Genomic DNA, 24777 nt, shown 5'->3' with positions numbered 1-24777 from the left:
CCTCAGTGGGAGAAACTATGAAATACTTGCAAAGTGAGGTTCCCAGTGGTATTGCTATCAATCAAGTTCCCACACAGAGGCCAGGCACTCATAACCAATGTGATTTATATTCATATGTAACAAATATGACTTAGAGTAATGCACTCATATGAGTGGGATGCAGTGTGCACATTTTTAGTGGGTTTTCTTGAATTTGGTTAAAGTTACAATGGGATTTTCTATGAGAAATCTTAATATTCTTGAACAGACAGAGCTATGTAGTCAAATAAATCTGAAAACTTTGAGTTGATTGTGAGTAGGTTTGCATACTTAAAAAGGAAAAAAAGATATTAAAACAGACAGCAAAATCTATCTTTTGAAAATAATAAATAACATCTATAAAACTTTGAATTTCATTTTTGGCAAGAAGTCACAGTCATTTAAAACTGAAGGATGAGCGATAAATCCCTTAGAAATATAACTCAAACTGGGATGAGCGAACATGTCAACTACAGCAATGGTATGGCTTTTTTATGTGCAGATTTTTTATGGCACAGGTGCAGAAGCTACTGTACATCAGACAATACTTGTTAGTATGACACATTTCTTCGTGGGTTTTGTCTCTTCAGGGGATTTGTTAAAAATTCCGAAAAAGATAAAACAATACCAGCATTGTTCGTGAAGAGCTGTATTAACTACATAGTGAACAACAGCAGGTGTGTAGGAGTGTCTTGCAAGGGCAGTTTTCTCAGACTGCTTGCTGTCTTGAAATAAAGTACAATTGATGAATTCTACTGGCACAACATTATCAAGTGCTATACCTCAAACTGTGTTTCAATACAGCATTCAAGAAGCTGCAGCAATCTTGATTTCCCCATTTATTGCATGCACAATAGACGTCTGTAGATCAGATCTTGGTAGTCTTTTGAAAAAAAAAGAAAAAATTCCTTGCTCTTGCTAAACTGCAATGATTTCTCCCATTTATTGCAGTTATTCTCTACCTCATGATAGTTGTCCCTGCCCACGGTTTCAGATGCTAGTTCTGCAAGTTCCTGGGACGGATCTGCCCCCGGAGAGATGATGATCAACACCGGCTCCCATTCCAGTGTCTCAGTGTATAGACGTCGCAGGTTCAGGGGAGGAGGGGAGAGCTCTTTCATACCTGTAGAGAAGAGGAGATAGGAGGATAAAGAAGAATGCCAAAGAGTCATTTAAGTTGACATGCTACTCAAAGTCAAAGTGACTGGATCTACTGCACAGGGTCCACCAGGAGGGGACAGAGAAAAGGCAAAAAAGGTCAATGCTTTTAAGTAGCGGCAAAGGGGTATTTGGTGATGGTAGAAGGGGGGCCCAGGTGAGGTAGACAAATCAAACCAGGTAAAAATGACAGGGAGACAGGGGAGGGCATGAACAGTGGTAGACAGTACCTAAAGGGGGCGGGATGGGGGGTGATAGGGAAGAGAGGCTGGGAAGAGAAAAAAAAAGTAGAAGAAGAGGGAGAGCAGAAGGGAGGCGATGAAGTAGAAAGGAAGAGAGGGCATAAGAGGAAGACACTGAGACAGAGCGAGAGAGATTAGGAGGGCGATGTGCTGTGCATACTGAGTGCTAGGTATGCACCAGTATTCATCACACATTGCAGAAGAATACCTTGTCAGCCCCCTGGTGTTGAGAAGCCAGGCTCTTTGTGTATACGTCTGAGTGTGTGCCTGCATGTGTGTGTGTGTGTGTGTGTGTGTGTTTCCTCACTGAGCATTAGGCTCTAATCCTGCTGTAATATATTGAATCGCATATCAGATATGAGTTAATAGTGACACACAAGCGCACGCAATACAAGCACAGACAATGTGAGTGGCTGTGTTAGAAATTCCACTGTGACGTTATTCGTGCACATATCCGTGGATATCTCTTTCAGGCACAATCGTGCGTGCATACACACGTGCACACATGTGAGTGCGCACACACATGCACAGAGCGCTGTCTTCTACGGTTGAGATGACTGCTCCAGCCTGCACATTCTTTTGGTGTCTGCTGCCAAATGCAATCTGCCACACCAAAGTACACATATGCACACACACAAGGTCTTTGTAGAGAACATCTCTACGAGTGACCTTTTGTTGCATCGCCATGGCAACACTAAGAAAAACAGTCATCTGACCACATGGCTTGTGATGTCTGACTGCAAAAAAAAAGGGAGCATTTACAGAATGTGCGCGTGCACAAATACATACACGATTACCTTTGACATGGGCAGGTAATCAGTATTCGTGCAGCAGACCAGCATCCGCTGTCTGTGAATAGCAAAGTTCACCTTGGCTTTTATGACACACAATCAGGGCAAAGAAGAGCCAAGAAAAAGACAGTGCCAGGGTCTCCACTGCTTAGTGGAGGAAACACTGAATGGCTAAAAATTAATGAGCACTTGTGACACTTTGTCACACAGAAACACAGAACATTTCTATATATTTTTTTATGTTTCTAAAATCATTGTACTTGAGGGGATACATTTGCATTTAAATACTGATTGATGGTTTAAACAAAAAAAGGGTGTCTTCTTGGATGATGAATGATAAGACAGAGAGAGAGACGGATGTTTTTATGTGTATGTGAAAGAGTGTTTGTATTTTTGAGAAGCAGAATGAGCAAGCCAGTGAGCAAGCACAAGTGTGTGTGTAGGTGTGTGTTCACCCAGGCATGCCTGTGTGTGAGAGCAGTGCCCAGGCCTGGACTGGGGGGATTGAGTGAGATTAGCTGTAAGAGGATTACAGACCATGCCTCATTAGCATACTGATTTACAGCCAAAAACACATACACGTACACAAAAAATCTTCTTCTCTCCTGTCCCTGTTTTTATCTCACTCTCTCATTCAGAGCCACACTCTCACCCACACCATGCAATTGTGCACACACGACACCGTCGTCAATGACTTGCTGATCAAGGAGTGTGAGGACTCTCTCTTTTATCAGGATGGAGTTAATGTGTTTTATTTGAGCTGCCCGCAGACAAACAAGAGGAGAGACGATAAAGTCACACATCCCACTGGGGAATTAGCTCAAAAGACACGTACCTGTACAGAATAAGAGAGCTAAGAGAAGAGCTCAGGAGGACAGATACACACACACACACACAAGCACACGCACACGCACACGCACACACACACACACACACACACACACACACACACACACGCACACACACAGACAACAACACAAATACATTGTCACACATACAAAAGATAGAGTGTTATGATAGAGTGTTATATTGAATGGCGAATGTTCAAGTTTTCACATATTTGACAAAAGCTCCGATAGTGTCGTTCGTACAGTTGGTAGCAGCTCAGTCTCATGAGTACAAGTCTCACACAGGGCATCTATTTTAAGGAAATTAAGTATGTGGATGCAAGAATGAGAATCTTAAGTCGCAGTCAAATATGCAAATATCACACAGACCTTCAAGCATGAAGACATAAACTGATGGACAATCTCAAACACAGATGATAAAAAGGTACAAACACAGGCTTGAGCATCACCCTCAATGAGCTAGTATTATTATTAGCACTCTGGAGCAGCTGCACAACAGCTGATGCTGAGTTTTAGTCAATAGAGCTCTTGGTATCAGTCGAATGCAAGACAGTCATAGCAGTCTGGCTCACTGTGCCCACTCCTTCTCTGTCTGTCTGTATTTCTGCCGTCCATCCTTTTGTGGAACCACCGTATTTCCTCCAGGGCACTTTTAAATGTCCAACTAACAACATTTGTGAAACGATTTGAGGGTGAAACTGTTTTTGAAAAAATGGGAAGTCTGAACATCAGCTCCATATCAACTGAGCACCTCCATGCAGCGATGAAGACTATGTCATTTGATTAAAAGCTGCAGAACGAGCACATAATGAGACGCGTTCAGACCGTTTTCTAAATTGTGGTTTGCAAGGACAAGAATTAACTGTCAAGTTGAATTTCTGTTTTGATGCGTTCATCCATGCACACATTCACCACTGACTGAACTGATGACCTGATGCGATATTATTTCATTCTTGAATTTTTATTGTCACATGTTTCTTTCAACCTGCACTTGCTTACTTTTGTCAACCGTCAAAAAAAAAATCATTAGTCCACAGTCACAACAGTGACAACTCCTCTCAATCTTACTATCCATGTTTTCAAGCCTCGTTGGCGCAGTAGGCAGCGCGTCAGTCTCATAATCTGAAGGTCGTGAGTTCAAGCCTCACACGGGGCATCTGTTTTAAAGCCCACTGAAACAACAACACAATAAATTACAAAAAACTATTTCACAGAAGCCTTGCGTTGGGTATCTTTCCAGTGAAAATGTATCATGTCACAATGAAACAAAATATTAGAGATGAATGCATAATTGGTCTTTTGTTTGCATCTGTTTTGAGGTCACATGACAATGCAATGCAGTAGATTCATATAAATATGAAATATAATCAACAAAAAACACACAAATGACGGCAAAAAATCAAACAATGCTACAGAACTGTTGGTTTCGTAGTTTTCTAGTGAAAAGGTATCTTGTCACAACAAAACAGGATAATGGAGACACAAGCTGTACACCGTCCCCCAAGGCATCCCCCAAGGTTCAGTTCTCGGCTCCCTCCCCTTCATGAAAGTCTCACATTGGATGGATTTGTTGTGAAAATGTATCTTGTGACAACAACACAGATAAATGGAGGCACAAACTACATAATGTCAAAAGTAATGTACCATGTATGTGGCGTAGGAAGGGTCAGTTAGTGTCTCAACAGTTGAACTTGTATTTTAAAACATTAGAAATACACCACTATTCATTCAGTAGTGTTTCATTACTGATTGTGCATCTGTGAGAGTCCGAGAGCTGTTCTCAGGCCAGCATCTAAGCCACTTGTTTTTGTTTTCGACAATGCAACATAAATTTCTGAAAACAAACTTCACTGTCACACTGCACACACATCCATGCACTGCTGTGTTTTTTCTTGACTGTATTTATGTTGTTAGTCTCATGTTTCCTTCAACCTGCGCTTGCCTTCCTTTAAATCACAACTGTCCTTGTTTCAAGCCTTGTTGGCGCAGCAGGCAGTGCGTATGTCTTATAATGTAATGTAAGAATGGACTCTCAATGACTGAACTCACATATGAACGCATTACAAATACACCACCATTCCTTCAGCAGTGTTTCATTGATGGTTGGGCATCTGTCATTGTCCTGGAACTGCTCTCAGGCCAGCATCTCTCCCACTCGTTGTTGCTGGTTTTACACTATGCCTCAACCTCATCCATGCACACACATTCACCACTGACTGAACTGAACTGATGACCTCATGTGCTGGGATATCATTTCATTGTTGTATTTATATTGTCACTTTCATGTTTCTTTCAGCCTGAGCTTTCCCTCTATTATAAACGGTGAACTTCTACACTAATACGGACAAGAAGTTTAACAAACAAAGAGAATAAACAATTGTTGCTTCAAACGTGATGAATGAACTGTCAAGTTGTATTGGTATTGCTCACCTTAACTACCTTGTTGGTACAGGAGTTGGATATTTTGAAGAAAATCAAGTTACCCCACAGTCACAACAGTGACAACTCCTCTCAGTCATAATTTGTATGTTTTCAGGCCTCGTTGGCGCAGTAGGCAGCGCGTCAGTCTCATAATCTGAAGGTCGTGAGTTCAAGCCTCACACGGGGCATCTGTTTTAAAGCCCGTTGAAACAACAACACAATAGATTACAAAAAACAATTTCACAGAAGCCTTGCATTGGGTACCTTTCCAGTGAAAATGTATTATGTCACAATGAAACAAAATAATGGAGATGAATGCATAATTGGTCTTTTGTCAACGGTCAAATCATAAGCTAACATACGCAAGAAATTTAACAAATGAAGAGAGTAAAGAATTGTTGTTTTTAATGCGATGAATGAACTGTCAAGTTGAATGAGTGTTGCTCACCTCTGAAGATATGACAAGAGCCCTAACTCACTTGTTGGTACAGTAGGTGATATATTGATCTAAGCTCAGTCCAACATCAAACTCGCTTAAAACTGGACTAATGTGCTCTGTCCTCTTGGTTCTGGTTAATAGCCTCTCAGTGGTTTACTTCAGGAGACCAGTAAACAACGTGTTACAGTAATTGATTCGTCTTGAAATAAAGGCATAAATCCGTTTTTCAGCATCTTTTTGATTTAGAAATGATTGTACTTTAGCTATGTTTCAAGGGGAAAACATAATTTTTTTGTCACTTTGTTGATGTTGGACTTGAAGCATTGAGTCCAGGATAACATCAAGACTTGTAACCTCAGATTTAATCCAGGGAGTTAAATTTCCCATATTATTAAACAACATTTCCCTTTTTCAGCGTCGTGACTAAATATATTTTCACTGGAAAGCTGCCAAACATGACAGTTCTGTAAAATTCTTAGATATTTGCCATTATTTGCATGCTTTTTGAAGATTATTTTTCATGTTTAGGTGAATTCACTGCATTGCGTTGTCATCTGACCTCAAAACAAATGCCCCGTGTGAGGCTTGAACTCACGACCTTCAGATTATGAGACTGACGCGCTGCCTACTGCGCCAACGAGGCTTGAAAACATGCCTATTGTGTATGACAGGAGTTCTGACCACCAACTGTACGCACAAGGCAGGGCTCCACAGTCACAACAGTAACAACTCCTCTCATTCACTATTTCCATATTTTCAAGCCTTGTTGGCGCAGTAGGCAGCGCGTCAGTCTCATAATCTGAAGGTCGTGAGTTCGAGCCTCACACTGGGCATCTGTTTTAAAGACCGTTGAAACAACAACACAATAGATTACAAAAAACAATTTCACAGAAGCCTTGCATTGGGTACCTTTCCAGTGAAAATGTATTATGTCACAATGAAACAAAATAATGGAGATGAATGCATAATTGGTCTTTTGTCAACGGTCAAATCATAAGCTAACATACGCAAGAAATTTAACAAATGAAGAGAGTAAAAAACTGTTGTTTTTAATGCGATGAATGAACTGTCAAGTTGAATGGGTGTTGCTCACCTCTGAAGATATGACAAGAGCCCTAATTCACTTGTTGGTACAGTAGGTGATATATTGATCTAAGCTCAGTCCAATATCAAATTCGGTTAAAACTGGACTAATGTGCTCTGTCCTCTTGGTTCTGGTTAATAGCCTCTCAGTGGTTTACTTCAGGAGACCAGTAAATAACGTGTTACAGTAATTGATTCGTCTTGAAATAAAGGCATGAATCTGTTTTTCAGCATCTTTTTGATTTAGAAATGATTGTACTTTAGCTATGTTTCAAGGGGAAAACATAATTTTTTTGTCACTTTGTTGATGTTGGACTTGAAGCATTGAGTCCAGGATAACATCAAGATTTGTAACCTCAGACTTAATCCAGGGAGTTAAATTTCCCAGATTAAACAACATTCCCCTTTTTCAGCATTGTGACGAAATATATTTTCACTGGAAAGCTGCCAGTTCTGTAAAATTCTTAGATTTTTGCCATTATTTGTATGTTTTTTGAAGATTATTTTTCATGTTTAGGTGAATTCACTGCATTGCGTTGTCATCTGACCTCAAAACAAATGCCCCGTGTGAGGCTTGAACTCACGACCTTCAGATTATGAGACTGACGCGCTGCCTACTGCGCCAACGAGGCTCGAAAAACTGCCTGTTGTGTATGACAGGAGTTCTGACCACCAACTGTACGCACAAGGCAGGGCTCCACAGTCACAACAGTAACAACTCCTCTCATTCACTATTTCCATATTTCCAAGCCTCGTTGGCGCAGTAGGCAGCGCGTCAGTCTCATAATCTGAAGGTCGTGAGTTCAAGCCTCACATGGGGCATCTGTTTTGAGGTCACATGATAACACCATGTAGTACAGTCAGGTAAAAATGTATGAATAACATACAATTGATGACAGCAATACTCTCTCAATGGCTGAACTTGCATTTGAAAAAATTACAAATACACCACCATGTGTTGCACTCCTTTTAAGATGTGACAAGAGCCCTAACTGTCTTGTCGGTACAGTAGGTGAATATTTCAAAAAAATCAAGCTACTCCACAGTCACAGTGACAACTGATCTCAGTCATTGTTAGCATGTTTTCAGGCCTCGTTGGCGCAGTAGGCAGCGCGTCAGTCTCATAATCTGAAGGTCGTGAGTTCAAGCCTCACACGGGGCATCTGTTTTAAAATCAGACTGAAAACACACAACTGTTGATACCAAAATCTTACAGAAGCCTTATGTTAGCCACCTTTCCAGTGAAAATGTATTGCATGACAACAAAATAGAATAATGTAGACACAACCTGTATACTATCACAAGTAATGTACCAATTATGCGGTGTAAGAATGGACAATCAGTCTCTGGATGGCTATACTCGTATTTGCTTGTTTTACACTATGCAGCATAAATCTGACACCATATCTCACACTCATCCATGCACACACATTCACCACTGACTGAACTGACGACCAGATACACTGTATTATCATTTCTTCGTTGTCTTTATATTATTAGTCTTATGTTTCTTTCAACTCACTTTGACTTAGACTTAGACTTAACTTTATTAATCCCAATTTGGGGAATTCTTTTGTTGCAGCAGCAGGTTAAACATACACATACATATAAAATATATACAATAAAGAAGAATAGATGAGTTGTCACAATTGTTGTTTCTGACCCCACCAATGGTGTACGGTCAAGTCGTATTGTTGTTGCTCACCTTTTAACAAGAGCTCTAACTGCCTCATTGGGACAATAGGCAGTTTGTCTTTATTTAACGCTATGCAGTGCAAATCTGTGACACCATACCTCACTGTCATCCATGCACACACATCCTCCACTGACCAAACTGACTGCCACTTGCACTGCTGTGTTATTCCTTTACTGTACTTATATTGATTCACAATGTCTAAAGTGACTAAAACGTGCTGTATCATATCTTTGTTGTATTCATATTGCTTGTCTTGTGTTTCCATTGATATTGAATGCACTGAGTTGAATTGGTGTTGCTCACTGTTGACGATGTGATAATAGCCCTCTCTGCCTTGTTGGTACGGTTGGTAGATATCTTGAAAAAAATCCCATTACTTCACAGTCGCAGCAGTGACAACTGATCTCAATCATAATTTGAATACTTTCAAGCCTCGTTGGCGCAGTAGGCAGCGCGTCAATCTCATAATCTGAAGGTCGTGAGTTCAAGCCTCACACGGGGCATTTGTTTTGAGTTCAGATGACAACGCAATAGAGTCGATTCACATACAAAAAAAATCTTTTAAAAACATTCAACCAATGCCAACAATCAAAGAATGTCACAGAACCGTTATGTTTAGCAGCTTTCCAGTGAAAATGTGTCTCGTCACAACAAACTAGTATAACGGAGGCACAACCTGCGCACTGTCAGAAGTAATGTACCAGTTATGTGTACAAATACACAAATATACAACCATTGCTTCAGTAGAGTTAAATTGTTGGTTGTGCATCTGTGAGAGTCCAAGAGCTGCTCTCAGGCCTGCTTCTCTCCCACTCATTTTTGTTTTACGCTATGCAGCGTAAATCTCTGACACCATACCTCAAAGCCATTCATGCACACAATTCCTAGAATAATATGGACAAGAAATTTTAGAAATTAAAAAGTCATCAACAAGTCACAATGTTAAGACAGTTTTCCTCAATTGTTGCTTCTGAGGTCAAGAATGAATTGGTGGTGCTCACCTTTTACTAAATCAAGAGAGCCATAGCTGCCTTGTTGGCACAATCTGCAGACATTTTTACATCGACAATGACAATGAGGAGCAACACATGATGGCATATTTGTAATTTTTTAAAATGCGAGCTCAGCCATCGAGAGAGTATTGCTGTCATCAACTGTATGTTATTCATACATTTTTACCTGACTGCATTACATGGTGTTATCATGTGACCTCAAAACAGATGCCCCGTGTGAGGCTTGAACTCACGACCTTCAGATTATGAGACTGACGCGCTGCCTACTGCGCCAACGAGGCTTGGAAATATGGAAATAGTGAATGAGAGGAGCTGTTACTGTTGTGACTGTGGAGCCCTGCCTTGTGGATACAGTTGGCGGTCACAACTCCTGTCATACCCAATTGTCACGTTTTCGAGCCTCGTTGGCGCAGTAGGCAGCGCGTCAGTCTCATAATCTGAAGGTCGTGAGTTCAAGCCTCACACGGGGCATCTGTTTTGAGGTCAGGTTTGAGGGGCAGAATGTTTTAAAGTCCTATGAGAAAACAAAGCATTAGTTCATCTAAAGATGAAAGACGTATACGTGATGCCAACAATCAAAGAATCTCACCAAAGCCTGATGTTGGGCAGCTTTCTTCTAAAAATGTAGTCACACCACAGACACAAACTGTATACTGTCAAAAGTAAGAGCCTCAACCGCCCCACTGGGACAACAGGCAGTCCGTCTTTGTTTGTTTTCTGTGACGCCATACCTCACACTCATCCATGCAGACACATTCTCCACTGACTGAACTCACTACCACATACCACACTCTATTTTATTTTTTTTGTTGTTGAATTATATATTGTTAGTCTTGTTATTTCTTCAACCTGCGCTTGCCCTCTTTTGTAAACATGTAAGACATGTTACAAACGTTTTCTCAGATGTTCCGATGTCATGAATGAACTGTCAAGTTGAATTATTGTTGCTCATGTTTTATGAGCCTTAACTGCCTTGCTGGTACAGTAGGTGGATATTTTTGAAAAATCAAGGGACGGTACAGTCACAACAGTGACAACTTGTTTCTGTCACAATATGGAGTGTTTCAAGCCTCGTTGGCGCAGTAGGCAGCGCGTCAGTCTCATAATCTGAAGGTCGTGAGTTCAAGCCTCACACGGGGCAGAATGTTTTAAGGTCACAGGACAACACAATGGAGTAGATTCACGTAAAAATTCTCAATAATCAATGAAAAACAGAAAGCTGATGCGAACAACCAGAACCTGACAGAATTCTCACCATAGTCAGATCTTTTCTGAAAATGTATCTTGTCAGAACAATATAGGATAACGGAGCCACAAACTACATACTATCAAAAGTAATGCACCACATATAGTGTATGAATGGACAATTACTCCATGGCTCAATTTGTATTTTGAAACATTACAATCGCACCACCCTTCCTTCAGTGGTGTTTAATTACTGGTTGTGCATCTGTGAGAGTCCAGGAGAGTCTCTGGCCAGCATCTCCTTCACTTGTCTTTGTTTTCCACTATGCAATGTAAGTCTCTAACACTGCACCACCTGCTCATTCATGCAGTAAGTTATAAATCCTAATTCCTTTCTCAGTCCTCCTGTTATTTCTGTAATATGCAGCTCAGCTTTAACTTTATGTGACTTGTGCTCTCCTCATGTAGATTGACAGCATAAATAATACAGTGAAAAAGTAAACTAGTGACATATGAAGCTGAAGCTGCTGCATAGGAAATGATTGATGGAACCAATCCAGTCAGTATCACAGCATCAGTGGTGATTTTTAGTTTCTAGTCTAATCTGGATATTCAAATAAAAATAATTTGGCTTTCGTCTCAAACACAAGTTGAGCCAACAAAATGAATCAAAGTCCCTGGACCACTGATTACCTCTATGAGTTCCTAAACTCATAGAGGGTCATTTGACTGTCCAGCAGCACTGGAACAGCACAACAGAAAATCTATTTTTGGGTGGGGCTGAGTAGCGCTTTCTCATTCAAATAAGGAGTGTTTGGCCTTGAGTTATTGCTTATCCACTTAGGAATATTAATATGACAAGATGCTGACGTCCAAAGTGCATAGATTTCTTCAAGGTTAACACACCCAGAAGGGCTTTTTAAAATGCCTGTGTGTATTTGGTATACTGTATGACTGATAATGTTAGGTGCAGGACCAGAGAGTAAAGGACATAAAGAATATGTTCTTGTCTTCAAAATTCAGTACTAACAAACTAAAACTGAGACCTCTGCATATGTTATAGATGTTGTGTTGTTTCATAAAAACATATTAGGACATAAGCCTTGGACGACCCAATAGGAAAAGCTTCATAATGGTCAGCTGGGTTTGTGTGCTGTGTTGGGTTTTGTTTTGTAAAACTTTTCAAAATCTAATCAGAGTAGCAACTTTAAAAAAAAAAAAAATTATCTATCCTTTTTTAACATGCAAGGTAAATTGTGTGAAAATTACTTTGGGCATTCGTGATTAACTCGATCGTGAGGAACTCAAACACCATCAAAAACACTCACAAAACAGATGAATGTGTGAGCTCTTTGTCACGCAAACAGTCCTGCACAGCTAACACTGGCAGAACCTATAACTTAAAAAAACACCAGTCAATTAGCATGTCTTGTCAACAAACTGAAAATTTGTTTTATACACCTATATTAACACCTGCATATTACTTTCACTTGACACCAATTAGCAGTGTCACGGTTAGTGTCGTCAGAGGCCAACACACCATTAGGATTATCTGGACTGAATGAATGGGCTCATTAAGCACAATAAACTAAACGCTCACTAATAACATCATAACTGCGTGTGTCTATGCACGCGTATTGGTAGTACTTGTGTTTGTGTCAGTGTGAGACAAAGACAGACATGAGAAATGAGAACAGGCAGTGAGAAGTGCGTGTGTGTGTGTGTTTTTGAATATATGGCATTTACTCAAGGACGGTGGTATTCTCACAATGAAAGATACATTAAGATGAGAAGAGTATCATGAAAAAAATCACACCTCTGATGACTGAAGTATTGCTCAGAAATCCAGAATAAAAGCCTTGTCTGTGAATATTTTGCTTGAGTGGAGTCTGAATGCAGAGGGTACTTGTGGAAAAAAGAAGCATCTTTCCATACCAAAAGGACAAAGGAGGATCTAGTCAGTCATGATGCTTACAGCTAATTATTCACCGCAATCACACTCAAGCTCAGAAGGACAAACATTTACTGAACCTTTATCAGAACAAACACAAATAATGTTGCTTTGCAGAAAACAGCTTCAGTTTATCAATTCAACCAAATATATTTGTGGGTTTGTTTATCTTCAACATCTGCAATGCACTTTAAAGGTACGCATAAGAAGTCATATGTGGATATTCATTAATGTGACCAAGTGACAGCAAAAGGGGAAAGAAGAGCAACCTTGTAAAATATCAATAAAAATGAGACCTGTTTCCAGAGTGACTAGGTGCCCAGAGGGCAGAATGAATATGTTGTGAATGTGATTCATTTTTGTTGTTTTGCAGTGGGAAATTTTGAATAATAAAAGCTTTTTATGCGTATTGTGGTCAACCACAGTGGAGCCGTACTGAGCTTAACTCCAGCCTACTCAGGCAACGATGATTGAAATAATAATAATAATTAAAAAAAGAACAAAAAATTCCTAAAATGAGACACTTACCAAGGGCCTGGGTGACAAATGCTGCCATGGCACTCTGCAGGCGGTCTGGTCTGACAGCCTGAACCAACAGCAGCTGTAGAAATCAAGGAAAAAAGATAAGCTAAGGAACAGGTATCCATAAAACTCCAGACAGTCACTCCCACATATCACACGAAAACGGGTACCATTTGAAGGGGTATGCATACCCTGTTATCTGGCAATTAAAATTTTTTTTACATGGAAAATGTGTTGAAGTCTAACATGTAAATCTCTCTGGTCATAATGACTACAATGATAAAATTATTATTTCTATAAATGGAGTCTGGTGGCTTTGGGGAGAGTGATATAGCGGCTGTTACTGGTTTAAAAAAAAAGATCTTACTCTTGTCAGACACTTCAAATAACAATTGGAGCCTGTCAGAGGCAAAAACAAGCCCTTTTAGTGGACGTACACTGATGGGGCGCAAACGCCCGAAGGGATTACACTGTCGTCAATTTTGTAGCTGCCAGCTGCAGCGCTCTCGCTCAGTATCGGACTGGTGTTCCCATTAGTTACTTACACACAAAAACACAGGGAAACAGGGTCATTAAATACCTTTAAAATTTGACTGGACTTTCTTCTATTTGTCAAGGACATTGAAATGTTCCAGGACATGTGGACCAGCACCAAAACCCTGATGCACGGTGCAAAGTGCCACACATTTCAGCGGCATCTGAAATTCAATTTGGTTCTTGAAGAATGTCACTATTGCTTTAAAATGGCACTTTGAGACGTATCCCTATTAGAGACATTCTTTTCTAAAAATATATATATTTTGAGAAAACAATACACAAACGGATGGTCTGACAACGTGCATACTTTAGTGATAACTGGCTTCTGAGATAAGCTAAATCTTTTTTCAATCTCAAACCACACATGAGGGAAGGTACTCAGAAACACAACCAAACTGCTTTAAATGTGTGCAGACTTTTGATATGAACTGTAAATAATGATAAGTTGTTCCATCTGGCTGATGGGTTTTGATTGAAAGCTGACCTGCTGGAAGGGAGTAATCTTCTTGGCAATGGAGGATGGGATTTCCTGTTCACACTGCGAGCTCTGAGAGAAGGACAGCCAAAGGTCTGAGTCACTCAAACAGAGGGACTGGTAAAGGGCTGGAAATGTAGCCTGTGAACGAGAGATGGAAAAAGTCAAAAGGAAGGCAAAGGTGATGGAAAGGTCAAGAAATAATGGCAGATAAGTAGATCCAATTTTAAGCTCAGTAAGGACCGCTTTGCTGACTTTCTATTGAAAGGCATTAAACTATTGTTTTTCACGTCTAAATGTCAAAATGGTTGTTTACATTATTAAGCATTAATGTTACGCTTTGGTCACACACTGCACATGCAGCTGATGGTGTTATAATGTACACATGTTGTGTTCAGTGTGTAAGTCAGCATGTATATCATTGCGTTTACTTTAAAAATGGCCACTGCTCCATGCCTCTCCTGATCAATCCAAGAGGGGAACTCCTGCCGAGAGAGGAGAGGTGTAAGTCTAAAAGAGAAATAGTGCACAGTTTTCTTGTTCTTAGAAAAAAGCTGCTCTCTTACCTCTTTCTTAAACATTTCTCCTACGATGGATCCAGTGAAGACATCCCATTCCTACAGCAAACAGTTCTGTTAACATTTAGCAGGTCCAAAGCTTCATTTATCTCATTTTGTCTCTGAAAAGGGTACTGATGAAATCCTAAACATGCAGATGCTAAATCTACAAAGATACTCACGCTCTCCTGGAAGAGTTCAGGATACATGCCTTTCACAAAGTGCATCGCAAACATCATCTGGTCAGCCTGAGACAGAGAGCAGGAAGGAGGGAGAGATTTAGGCAAATATGAGAACATGCTATTTTGCCCTACTCAAAATTACAAACAAAGAAAGCCATGGCGCAGCACAAAATGTTAGCATCTCTTCCAGATATAGAGCAAACACACTCATATTCCCCTTACATGATAGGCAGCTCAGCCTGCCTAACTTACAGGCTTGAAAAGAGTTGCAACACTCTGACAAAAAAACCTCAGGGACTTAAAGAAGTACACAGTCTGTTGTATCATTCGCACACACTCTCCCTCTTTGTGCCTGTCTCTCTTTGTTTCTCGTTCACTGGGAGAGTTTGAGAGAGTAATAGAAACAGCCACTAATCAAGATGCTCATCCCACTCCAACCCGCAGAGAGAAACAGAAAGACAGTGACCCAGAAACTGCAGTGGACACGGTGAATACAGCAGGAAGAGAAGAAGAAACAGAGAATGCAGAAAGAAAATGTACAAATGCGTGCGCGCCCACGCACACGCACACACACACACACACACACACACACACACACACACACACACACACACACACACACACACACACACACACACACACACACACACACAATAATGCAAACACAAGCACGCACGCACACACGCCTTGTTTGTTTTTCCCTCACAGGTTGAAACCCTCCTTGGAAACCATAGTTGTATTTTTATCTCAGCAAACTCATAAACAAGAAAAACTTGTAAACAATCAAATATATGCTGTAAATAATTTTTTAAAGACGGATAGAAAGCTGCATGTAAATCACAGTAACTACGACAGTGCGGCACAGCTTACCTCCTGCTTCTTTCATTCCTTGCCACCAGCATGTTTGCTCGTCTGTAATACTTTTAGACTGTATGAACTTCTGTGACAGCAAAAATGAGAAACGCTCCATATACTTTTCCTTACATACTCGACTTTTTAAACAAACTTCTGTGGTGTGACTGGCCTCCAAAAGCATTATAGTATCTTATTTCTCTCGACAGTCACAGTAGACATAACTGATTCTGATATCTTTGCTGCAAATAACAATATTGCAGCACTTATTCACCAAGCTTAATAATAGACAGTGCACCTAATAACACTCACTTTGAAATACAGCCACACTGCTTCTGTAATGGCCATGTACAGTATATTGGTGTCAATTTCATTTTATGCACTTAACAACAGCCGGGCAAGAACAACCAATTTAGAAATAGCATGCAATGCAATAATACTTTTCAATGTTGTGTAAAGTGGCAATAAGTCAAATGATTGTGTTAATCTAATCAGTTAGGCTATTCACAGCGGCTGCTGCTGCTATTGCTTCCAGATGTGGGCACTTCCGCTGAAAAATCACGTCCATAAGAGACATGGCAGTCTATCTGAGGAAACCTCATTTTTAGTCAAAGTGCCTACAATTATTCATATGTGCTAACTGTATTGTTACTGAATTACAGCATCACTGGATGAGATTAAGCTCCATTAGCGAAGAGACAGTGTGCAAAGGGCACCAGCATCTAATGATCAAATGAGATCATTTCAACTCTCAGCGGTCTTTAACGTGCACCTTAAAGAGCGTCTTAAACTATGTACCACTAGCAAGAAAATGAGAGAAATACCTGAGGAATAGTGCCATAGAGCAAATGGCCAATGCAATCTAATCTTCTGCCTCTTGTGCTCAACCTACGTTTAAACATAGGACCAAACCATGTGGGGCTCATGCACGCCAAACCACATGACCCACAATATTCCTGTGTCAAGCTGTTTACAGGAGAGGTGAGCATGCGACATGGGACAGGTTGTGTATCACATAAACAGTCAGTGTGCACACAGACTGAAACACAATAGTCTTTTTTTTCCCCACAAGGAATACCATAGACTTGAGTCTCCCACACACATTATGTTCAGGGTTTCCTTATTTTTTAATTTTCCTTCCCAGCAGCTGTAGGCCTCAGCTCGGTGTGATTTGATCTTAATACCTATGTTTAGCTGTGATAAAGGTTGAAGACTGTAACAAAAACTGTGAGACAATTGTTTAACAAATTAAAACCAACCAACATAAACAGGGTCTAAGTATTCTGACTACTCCCACACCTCCAAAAACCTTCATAGCACATATCTGTGCCTGTCACCTAATATTATATTCCGCACTCTTACAAACAGCTGTAGAACCAGCTTGAGCTGCAGTGAGGCTAACCTTCAGGCTACACTTGGACATGAGCTCTTCACTACCATGCCCTCTTTCCGACCCTCTCCACGGTTCGTCTCTTGATCCGATGTCTGGGTGATTTACACCAAGCTGCCAAGTTCAACTCCATCTACTGAAGTGACAGTGCGCACAGTTGAATCGAGAGAACCGAGCAATATGATATAACTGATCAAACAAAGACTGGCACAATGTCCTGGTTGTTGTGTGTGTACGGTATGTCTGTTTGAGTTTTTTTATGAGTGTGTGTGTCAGAGAGAAATGAAGCAAACAGAGTGCAATGAGGATAAAAATCCTGCGAGTGTATGTGTGAACTGCTGTCATACTGACGCTCTGACAGGACAGGAACCTCAGTAGACAGTACAGCCTGGAATATGTCACACTTCAGCACATCACTACAACTCAAACTACTGCATGTGCTGAGAGATGTCTCCACATTCTCAAACACACACACAGTTAACCTCTTGAATGTTTATACCTGCCACTCCACAAACAGACCCTGCATAGCAAGATGGAGCTCCATGCACAGCAAACACACACAAATACACAGTTGTCACAACTGCAGGTCATTGCAGACGTAGAACACACTGTCAAATTCTGCCCATACATACATTAAGTGAGACCAAAGCCGTTCAGAAATACAACGGAATAACATAAGCTTTACAAAATTATGCCTACAAAAAATAAAAAAACTAAATAAACAATCTTTGCTCGTGAGAGGTTCAACAATCAATATCTACTAGAGATTCTTTATCACAGCTTCGATGTGTCTAGCCATGCTCAATCAATAACTTATTAAGCTGAATCAGTTGTGTTTGTGGTGGAATTTAATACAAATACAGAATAAACTAGAATAGAAGTGCCTTCGTCTGCTGTAAAAATACAGATATTCCAAAAATATGGGGTGGTTTGCTTATTTATTTTCCAAAGATGTATACAGTATATCATGATGTTTCCCTTCTCCTTTCAAATCCTCCTCTTCTTCTTTTCTCCCATTATGCTTTCCTCATTTTTCTTGTTCATGATCCACCTTTATCTTTTTATTGTCCCCTTCTCTCACTACTCTGCTCTCCCCCTTGAGGCTATCTTTTTGGTGATGCAGATGTTGACAGGAGCCCTGATAATGGAGCCCAGTGTTTCCTCTCTGCTAATGACTGGGCTGCTACTGTCTAGATGCGTGTGTGCATGTGTGTTTGTGTGCAGTTGTTGGTGTTGATACCCTATAGATGTGATCAGCAGCTAAAAGCCACCCTCACTCTGCTTGAAACTGCACGCACGCACGCACGCACGCGCGCACACACACACACACACACACACACACACACACACACACACTTGCAGACAGAGAAGACAGAGAAATTACATTTACCATTTACTGCCTGATCAATGCAATGATTGCTCTGCTGGTCAATATTTGACACTTCATTACTGTGGCAGATGCAGAGGTTTGATTGCATAAGTGTGTAAATGTATTTTGATTGTGGTTCTGGTCTAACTGATCAATAAGAGCACAACTATACCACTATTTTATATTACAAAATCAAACATTTCAGTGCATCTGCTGGAGACAAAGCAAATTGTGATAGTGGTGAGGGAGAAAGGATTGAGGGGGTAAAGCAGGAGCATTCAGGTGAGGAAATCAACATCTTTACTTGCATGTCAACTCAACAATGATCGACTTATAACCACAGCTGTGCAAAGGAACTTCTCGTTGCTGTGAGTAGATTAAGCGTCTCTGACTCATGATGAGTGATGTGTTTATGGCCAATAGTTGTATTCAGATTAACATCACATTATTTGAATCAATTTAACAAGGAACAACAAGGCAGATATGAAGCTGTTTATCTCAAAACAGACTGAACCCGTTTTGCCATGCAAGCCCTGCTGTCGCTGCTTACCTGTCACCTGTGCAAATGACCAGAGAGATGACAGGAACTGTTCAAAACGACATTTGTATCATTTCTGTGTGTGCATGTATTACCTTGAAAAGTGACCGGCAGACATACTCGTACACCATATTCTTTAAGCTGACCTCCAAAGCAGCAATCCTGGCTTCTGTATTCTCCGCTTCCTAAAATGCACACACATACACATACACACATGCGCACAATGTGAGAGGGAAAAGGACAAAAAGAGAAGGGGCAGCTACACTAGTGAGACGAGGTATGAGGGATATAAACAGATTCAGGGTTTATTTCTCAGCCTTGCTTAATACGACACAGTACTTGTGTCACTGTGTTATGTGCTTTTGTGTGCTTCAGCACTTAAATCAAAAAGGTTAGCAATGACATTTCCATTCGAAAGCCTTCTCTCTTTCTCTCACATCAGGGTAACTTGGATGTCTCAGGGTCCAACAGACACAAGGACACACATTTAACCATTTTTCTTCTCTTTCACAACCTCATTCTTTTTCATCACTGACATACAAATTACCACAGAGAGACATTTGTGTTGGTGGAAACTGGTGTCCGCTCTCTAAGGTGGGGCAGCAGTAAAACCGTCCCAATGTATACACAGCATGGAACAGAAACATTTATTAAATACACAAGGGTGGGACAGGAGGAGGAAGAAAGTGTTATAGCAACGGTGAAACAGAGGAATCAGAGAGCGAGAATCAGAAACAGGTGCAGAGTGAGTGAGCACTCTGTGTTGTGTATGTCTGCTTGAGTGTCTGTGTGTGAGCAACTCTCAGGAACCATCTGCAGCTCATGGAAAATTAAACTTGGCCCTTCAATACAACGAAAAAACCAAGAGCTACATAGAGAGAGAGAGTCCATGAATCAGTGCGGTATTGTGACCACACTCACTGAATGTGTCCACAAGCCTACCTACACAAGCCCACACAGACACACACACATATAGCAGTTTTGACCAGCTGCTGCCTGGTGACATTCTTGGATGACAGCACTGGCTCTAACAACCCACACAGGATTTGGGGAATTAGTGTTCAATCTCCCAACCCAGTGTGTGCATGCCTGTGTGTGTTTGTGTGCGTGCGTGTGTGAATATGCATTTGCGTGTGTGTGCTCTGGTAATCAGACAGTGTTTAGGGCTCAGGTGGAAAACAGCGGTGCGATACAGTCCATGACGCTCTCCAGCTGCACAGGTCAGACTGAGATAAACTTGCTGCAGAAAACAAAGCGGAATGAGCTGAAATAAATCAAGCTGACTTCAACTGAAATGAAATCATCTAGAAAGAATCGGAATAAAGCAGCATTTCTATCACCAGGTGCCCATGTAAATGCATTGTCTTGCATTTGGGCTCCAATTGTACAAAAACTGCTACTTCTAAAACTGACACAAGCCACATTGTACACTAATAATACTATTAATACTAGTACGATTTTATGTCCATAACTTGGGGGGTGTAAAATAAATGAATCATAACTTTTCCAGAGTTTCTGTACATGCACATGCAAAGAACAGCCTAAAAGGTGCACTATATAAAGATGCCAACGTGGACAGTTAATGCATCGTTGCATCTTCACATAGTGCGAGTGGCTGCACTTTCATGCATCATAGTGAAGGACAACATCATAAGCAACAACAGCATAAACATTTTGTTTTAGAATAGAAGAAGAAACATTTTATTCTTATTTGCACTGTCGAAAGTAACAGTGTGCATATTAGTATTTTTGTTTATCTGTCGAATTATTCATTTATTTGTCTAGGTGCATGAACGTGTTGTATTGCTGCTGCTTTCAGTTCAAGGGCAGATTATTGGGAACAATTTTGTGAGACAAACATCCTCTGCAGGATGAAAATGGGACTACTGTAAGAGTTGAGTGGCATCCAGTCACCTTCTTGGCTTGAAGAGCCCTTTGGAAGAGGCGCAGAAAAGATGCGAGGCTGAAGCGGTACATGTTGTTGATCTTCGACAGGTCGGTGATGACAAAATACATCTTGCTGGCACTCTCTGCGAGAGGCAAGTAGGCATCCCGCTCCTGAAATAAAAACAGGGAGAAAGAGAAAAAGAAAGGACAGAGAGAAAGGGTAAAGCCATGACGCAGCAGAAAAAGAACCACAGATGTTTTAGAGTTACAGAAAAAAACAAGAGAGGGATGGAGGGCAGGGAAAGGGATTCACATGGTATTGATAAGGACAAAAGGAAAATAGAAAATATTTACTTGAATCAAGATGAAATGAGAGAGAAAGAGCATGAGGATGGACAGCATGAGGTGTGATGACATAGGAAATGTGAGAAAAAAAATAGGGAGGTGCATATACAAAAAACAGATACAGATAAAAAAAAAACAATGAAGAGAAAAGCACATAAACAGTTCTGGTGTAACACTGCACCCTAGAGGATGATTATGTAATGCATCTACAACAGCTCCTGTCTTGTGCACCTGTGCTATCTGTTGTTTGTAGCAGTTTGTGCGGTGAGTGGCTGTGAGTTTGTTTATCTGCAGACCACTCAAATGAGTTGAAATAATTGTATACCGCATCACTGTGGATAATAGCCAGAAATTACACAAATATACAAAAGAGGTGTAATTTTACATATGCAGATTGGGCATAAAAATCATCATACATTCAGCTCATTCTCTCTGTCTGACTGTCATTATTTGTCTTTCTCTGTCATATGCCTCTCTGTCTTGTGTGCTGACTCTCGATCTCAGCACTCAATCTCCCGCCTGGTCTAGTGTGTTAGAAGAGTATAGCAGACAATGAAGGGTAATATTTAACTACACCAGCGACTTCCAAGTGGTTATTACAATACAGTAATCCACTGCTTAACACTGATTCTCTTTGAAATGGTCAAATTGGATTAGAAATACCACTCTAATATGGTTTGAATAAAAATCTGGCTTAAAAATTTGATTTTTTTTAATATAGTTTCTTTTACTTTTACAGATTGACTTGTGGACCGAAATGTGAAAATACCTTTAAAGAAGATGTCACACACATACCATGTATATCTACTTTGCTTTGAGGTGCAGTGAGGTCTGTCAGTCAACACTGCTCTTCATGGCATTGTTTCAGATTTTGTGCACGTGCATGTTTGCCTGAAGTACAGTACCTGGTCCAGGGACGCCTGCAGCCTGTGGGATTCCAGTAGTGACTCCTGGATCAGGGCACTGCTAGCCTTGGTCTGGTTGAGGCTGTCTATCAGCTCCCTGTTCTCCAGAATATTACCCTGAGCTGTAGCCAGGGTCTGACACAGGCAAAGGAAAGACAGAGGGACAGGCAGGTACAAAGAAAAGACACGGTAAGGATTAGACATGAGAGAAAAGAAGAGAAGAGGGGTGGGGGGGCACAAGAAGATGTAAGAGAGAGCATGTTGTCATGTATCTGTCATTTTGCTGAGATCTGTGATCTGATAAAAGTTGCAGAAGCCAGAGTTGTCATTTTAGAATAGGCTGATGCAGGGCTTTTTTTGTATTCAAATAAATTCAAATAAAATAGATGAGAAAGCATTGGAGCATGGAAATGTCAAGTCGAATATGCTCCTACAATTCAAGAATAATTACATGTCTAGTACCAGTGAAGGGCTGACATCCTGCTCTTGGCACGATCATATGTGTGTGTGTGTGTGTGTGTGTGTGTGTGTGTGTGTGTGTGTGTGTGTGTGCGCGAGTGTGTGCGAGTGTGTGTCCATCCAAATTTCCCCTAGAATGTGTGCACATTGATCATTAGGTCGGGTGTCTATGTGTCACATTGTCCATCAGCTGTGTGTATGTGAGTGTCTTTGGATATGAACATTCATTGAAACAACTTAAAATCAAACTTAAAATACTTTTAGATAGTTTTATGTACACATTTCCACTAATTAACCACAAACTAAAGGTAGAGTTATTAAAAAAGCATTCCTCCACTGCCGCAGAGACATTGGGTTCAATACCCAGCAGAGGCTGAGTGCTCCATCAAACATTTCAGGCAGCATTCACAGGAGGGAAGCTGGTGACAGATCACATGCTTGTTGCAGCACCAGAAATTCCTCCTGCTTGGTCTGTACACATTGTCTCATTCTGTCTACTTCAACCTGCTCAGACCAACAGCAGGAGTTAGCAACAACAAGGTCTGCAGTACAGAGGGAACTGAGCACTCCAGTGTAGGAGAAAAGGGAGTTGCACACTGATTTTATCAACACTGCATAATGATTATATATTGATTAAAGCACAATTATATCACTTAATTGTATATAATTGCGCCTTTGTAGGTACTGTTAGTATTGGTACAGTAATACAAAACACAGTATAGGATACTGTCCCAGCAACAAACTCTCCCAGTACTCCAAAAGGAGGAATTGTCCTCTACTTTAGTCTCACAGTGTCTGCTAAAAGTCTGCATGTGTACCTCGAGCAGTGATTCTTCCAACTGAGCCAGCTGTATCTTCTTGTCTTCCTCTTGTTGTAATAGTCTTGTTTTTTCAGTCTCCAACTCTGGCTTTTCCTGCTGGATGGTCAAGGCTAGCAGCTATCACACAGACACACACACACACACAAATGGGCAAGTGGACACGCAGTGTGACGACGGCACACAGTAGATATTCTCTATATAAACTGTATCACTCCACTGTTAAAGCACTTCTTTTCACCTTTCTCATGAAATTCTAAGCACTAAACTGAAAATCAGAAAATCTGCAGAATATTTGAAGCTGTGGTCACAATTGGAGGAGATGAAACCTTAACTATATCATACACAGACTACAGCCTTACACAGCATGGGGATTAATCAACACCGCTCCAATAAAGTGTCAACAAAACAAGAAACTACATTGACAAAGGAACCATTTACTGCTGGGCTATTAGAGTAGACTGTGTACGTGTCTGTGTTTGAGTGTGGATTTTGAAGGTTACCTGTCCTCTCAAGCCTGCCCTGGTGGTAGTGAAGTTAACCTCTGTGACCACAGAAACAGCATCAGGGGGGATGAAGGGGGTGGGATTCCGTGTTGCCATGAAGAGACGGAAGTCCTCATTGTAATCAATTACTTTGTCTCCTATTTGAACCACATATCTAGGACCTGTGTGCCCATGCATATGTGTTGAAGTTGGACAGAAAAAAAGAGTCTGTTAATAACGTATACGGCATCATACAGGCTAGTGGTCGCCATTAATCCTATTTTCACCCTTTTCCTCCACACTGTGTCCTGGATGTCTGCAATGCAGTGCTGCCATGGCTTTGTCTCGCCTCTTTTTCCATCCTGTTCAACACCACTTTTAAATGAATAACTTGCCCTTTCTCATATTTTCTCTGCCCCCACTCTTTCCAATTCAGCTACAAATAGACAACGCCTCTCCCTGGATGATTCATAGCCTTATGAATCACCCTCACTTTCACAGGTATGTTTCCAACCTTTGTTTACATGTACCTACGTGATTCAAGCAGCTGTTTGCAACTATTGGTATGCAATCATCTAAACCAAGAAAGTGAAATATCGAAGGTGAAATCG

The 24777-nt window shown here is 40.8% G+C and overlaps 1 protein-coding gene and 11 non-coding genes across 12 annotated transcripts in view; 8 read left to right on the top strand and 4 right to left on the bottom strand.

Annotated features, from left to right (window-relative positions):
- dync2h1 (dynein cytoplasmic 2 heavy chain 1) overlaps window positions 1–24777 on the bottom strand; it is a 101880-nt gene that overhangs the window by 27562 nt on the left and 49541 nt on the right. The window contains exons 72-82 of the mRNA XM_070970225.1: window positions 24185–24348; window positions 23682–23801; window positions 22405–22539; window positions 21182–21325; window positions 19363–19452; window positions 15119–15184; window positions 14946–14996; window positions 14811–14864; window positions 14389–14520; window positions 13374–13446; window positions 981–1141 (exon numbers count right to left, since the gene is read on the bottom strand). Coding sequence (XP_070826326.1) covers window positions 981–1141; window positions 13374–13446; window positions 14389–14520; window positions 14811–14864; window positions 14946–14996; window positions 15119–15184; window positions 19363–19452; window positions 21182–21325; window positions 22405–22539; window positions 23682–23801; window positions 24185–24348 — 1190 coding nt within the window. The remainder of the gene's footprint in view (window positions 1–980; window positions 1142–13373; window positions 13447–14388; window positions 14521–14810; window positions 14865–14945; window positions 14997–15118; window positions 15185–19362; window positions 19453–21181; window positions 21326–22404; window positions 22540–23681; window positions 23802–24184; window positions 24349–24777) is intronic.
- trnam-cau (transfer RNA methionine (anticodon CAU)) lies at window positions 4141–4213 on the top strand. Its single transcript has one exon. It is a non-coding gene; the product is annotated as a tRNA-Met (tRNA).
- On the top strand, window positions 5594–5666 carry trnam-cau (transfer RNA methionine (anticodon CAU)). Its single transcript has one exon. It is a non-coding gene; the product is annotated as a tRNA-Met (tRNA).
- trnam-cau (transfer RNA methionine (anticodon CAU)) lies at window positions 6488–6560 on the bottom strand. Its single transcript has one exon. It is a non-coding gene; the product is annotated as a tRNA-Met (tRNA).
- Window positions 6678–6750, top strand: trnam-cau (transfer RNA methionine (anticodon CAU)). Its single transcript has one exon. It is a non-coding gene; the product is annotated as a tRNA-Met (tRNA).
- trnam-cau (transfer RNA methionine (anticodon CAU)) lies at window positions 7560–7632 on the bottom strand. Its single transcript has one exon. It is a non-coding gene; the product is annotated as a tRNA-Met (tRNA).
- Window positions 7750–7822, top strand: trnam-cau (transfer RNA methionine (anticodon CAU)). Its single transcript has one exon. It is a non-coding gene; the product is annotated as a tRNA-Met (tRNA).
- On the top strand, window positions 8090–8162 carry trnam-cau (transfer RNA methionine (anticodon CAU)). The gene has a single exon. It is a non-coding gene; the product is annotated as a tRNA-Met (tRNA).
- Window positions 9127–9199, top strand: trnam-cau (transfer RNA methionine (anticodon CAU)). Its single transcript has one exon. It is a non-coding gene; the product is annotated as a tRNA-Met (tRNA).
- On the bottom strand, window positions 9918–9990 carry trnam-cau (transfer RNA methionine (anticodon CAU)). The gene has a single exon. It is a non-coding gene; the product is annotated as a tRNA-Met (tRNA).
- On the top strand, window positions 10108–10180 carry trnam-cau (transfer RNA methionine (anticodon CAU)). The gene has a single exon. It is a non-coding gene; the product is annotated as a tRNA-Met (tRNA).
- Window positions 10778–10850, top strand: trnam-cau (transfer RNA methionine (anticodon CAU)). The gene has a single exon. It is a non-coding gene; the product is annotated as a tRNA-Met (tRNA).

This window comes from Chaetodon trifascialis, chromosome 9 (assembly GCF_039877785.1).
Source record: "Chaetodon trifascialis isolate fChaTrf1 chromosome 9, fChaTrf1.hap1, whole genome shotgun sequence".
In the NCBI taxonomy this organism is placed as follows: domain Eukaryota; kingdom Metazoa; phylum Chordata; class Actinopteri; order Chaetodontiformes; family Chaetodontidae; genus Chaetodon; species Chaetodon trifascialis.
This window is presented reverse-complemented; position numbering and strand designations above follow the sequence as displayed.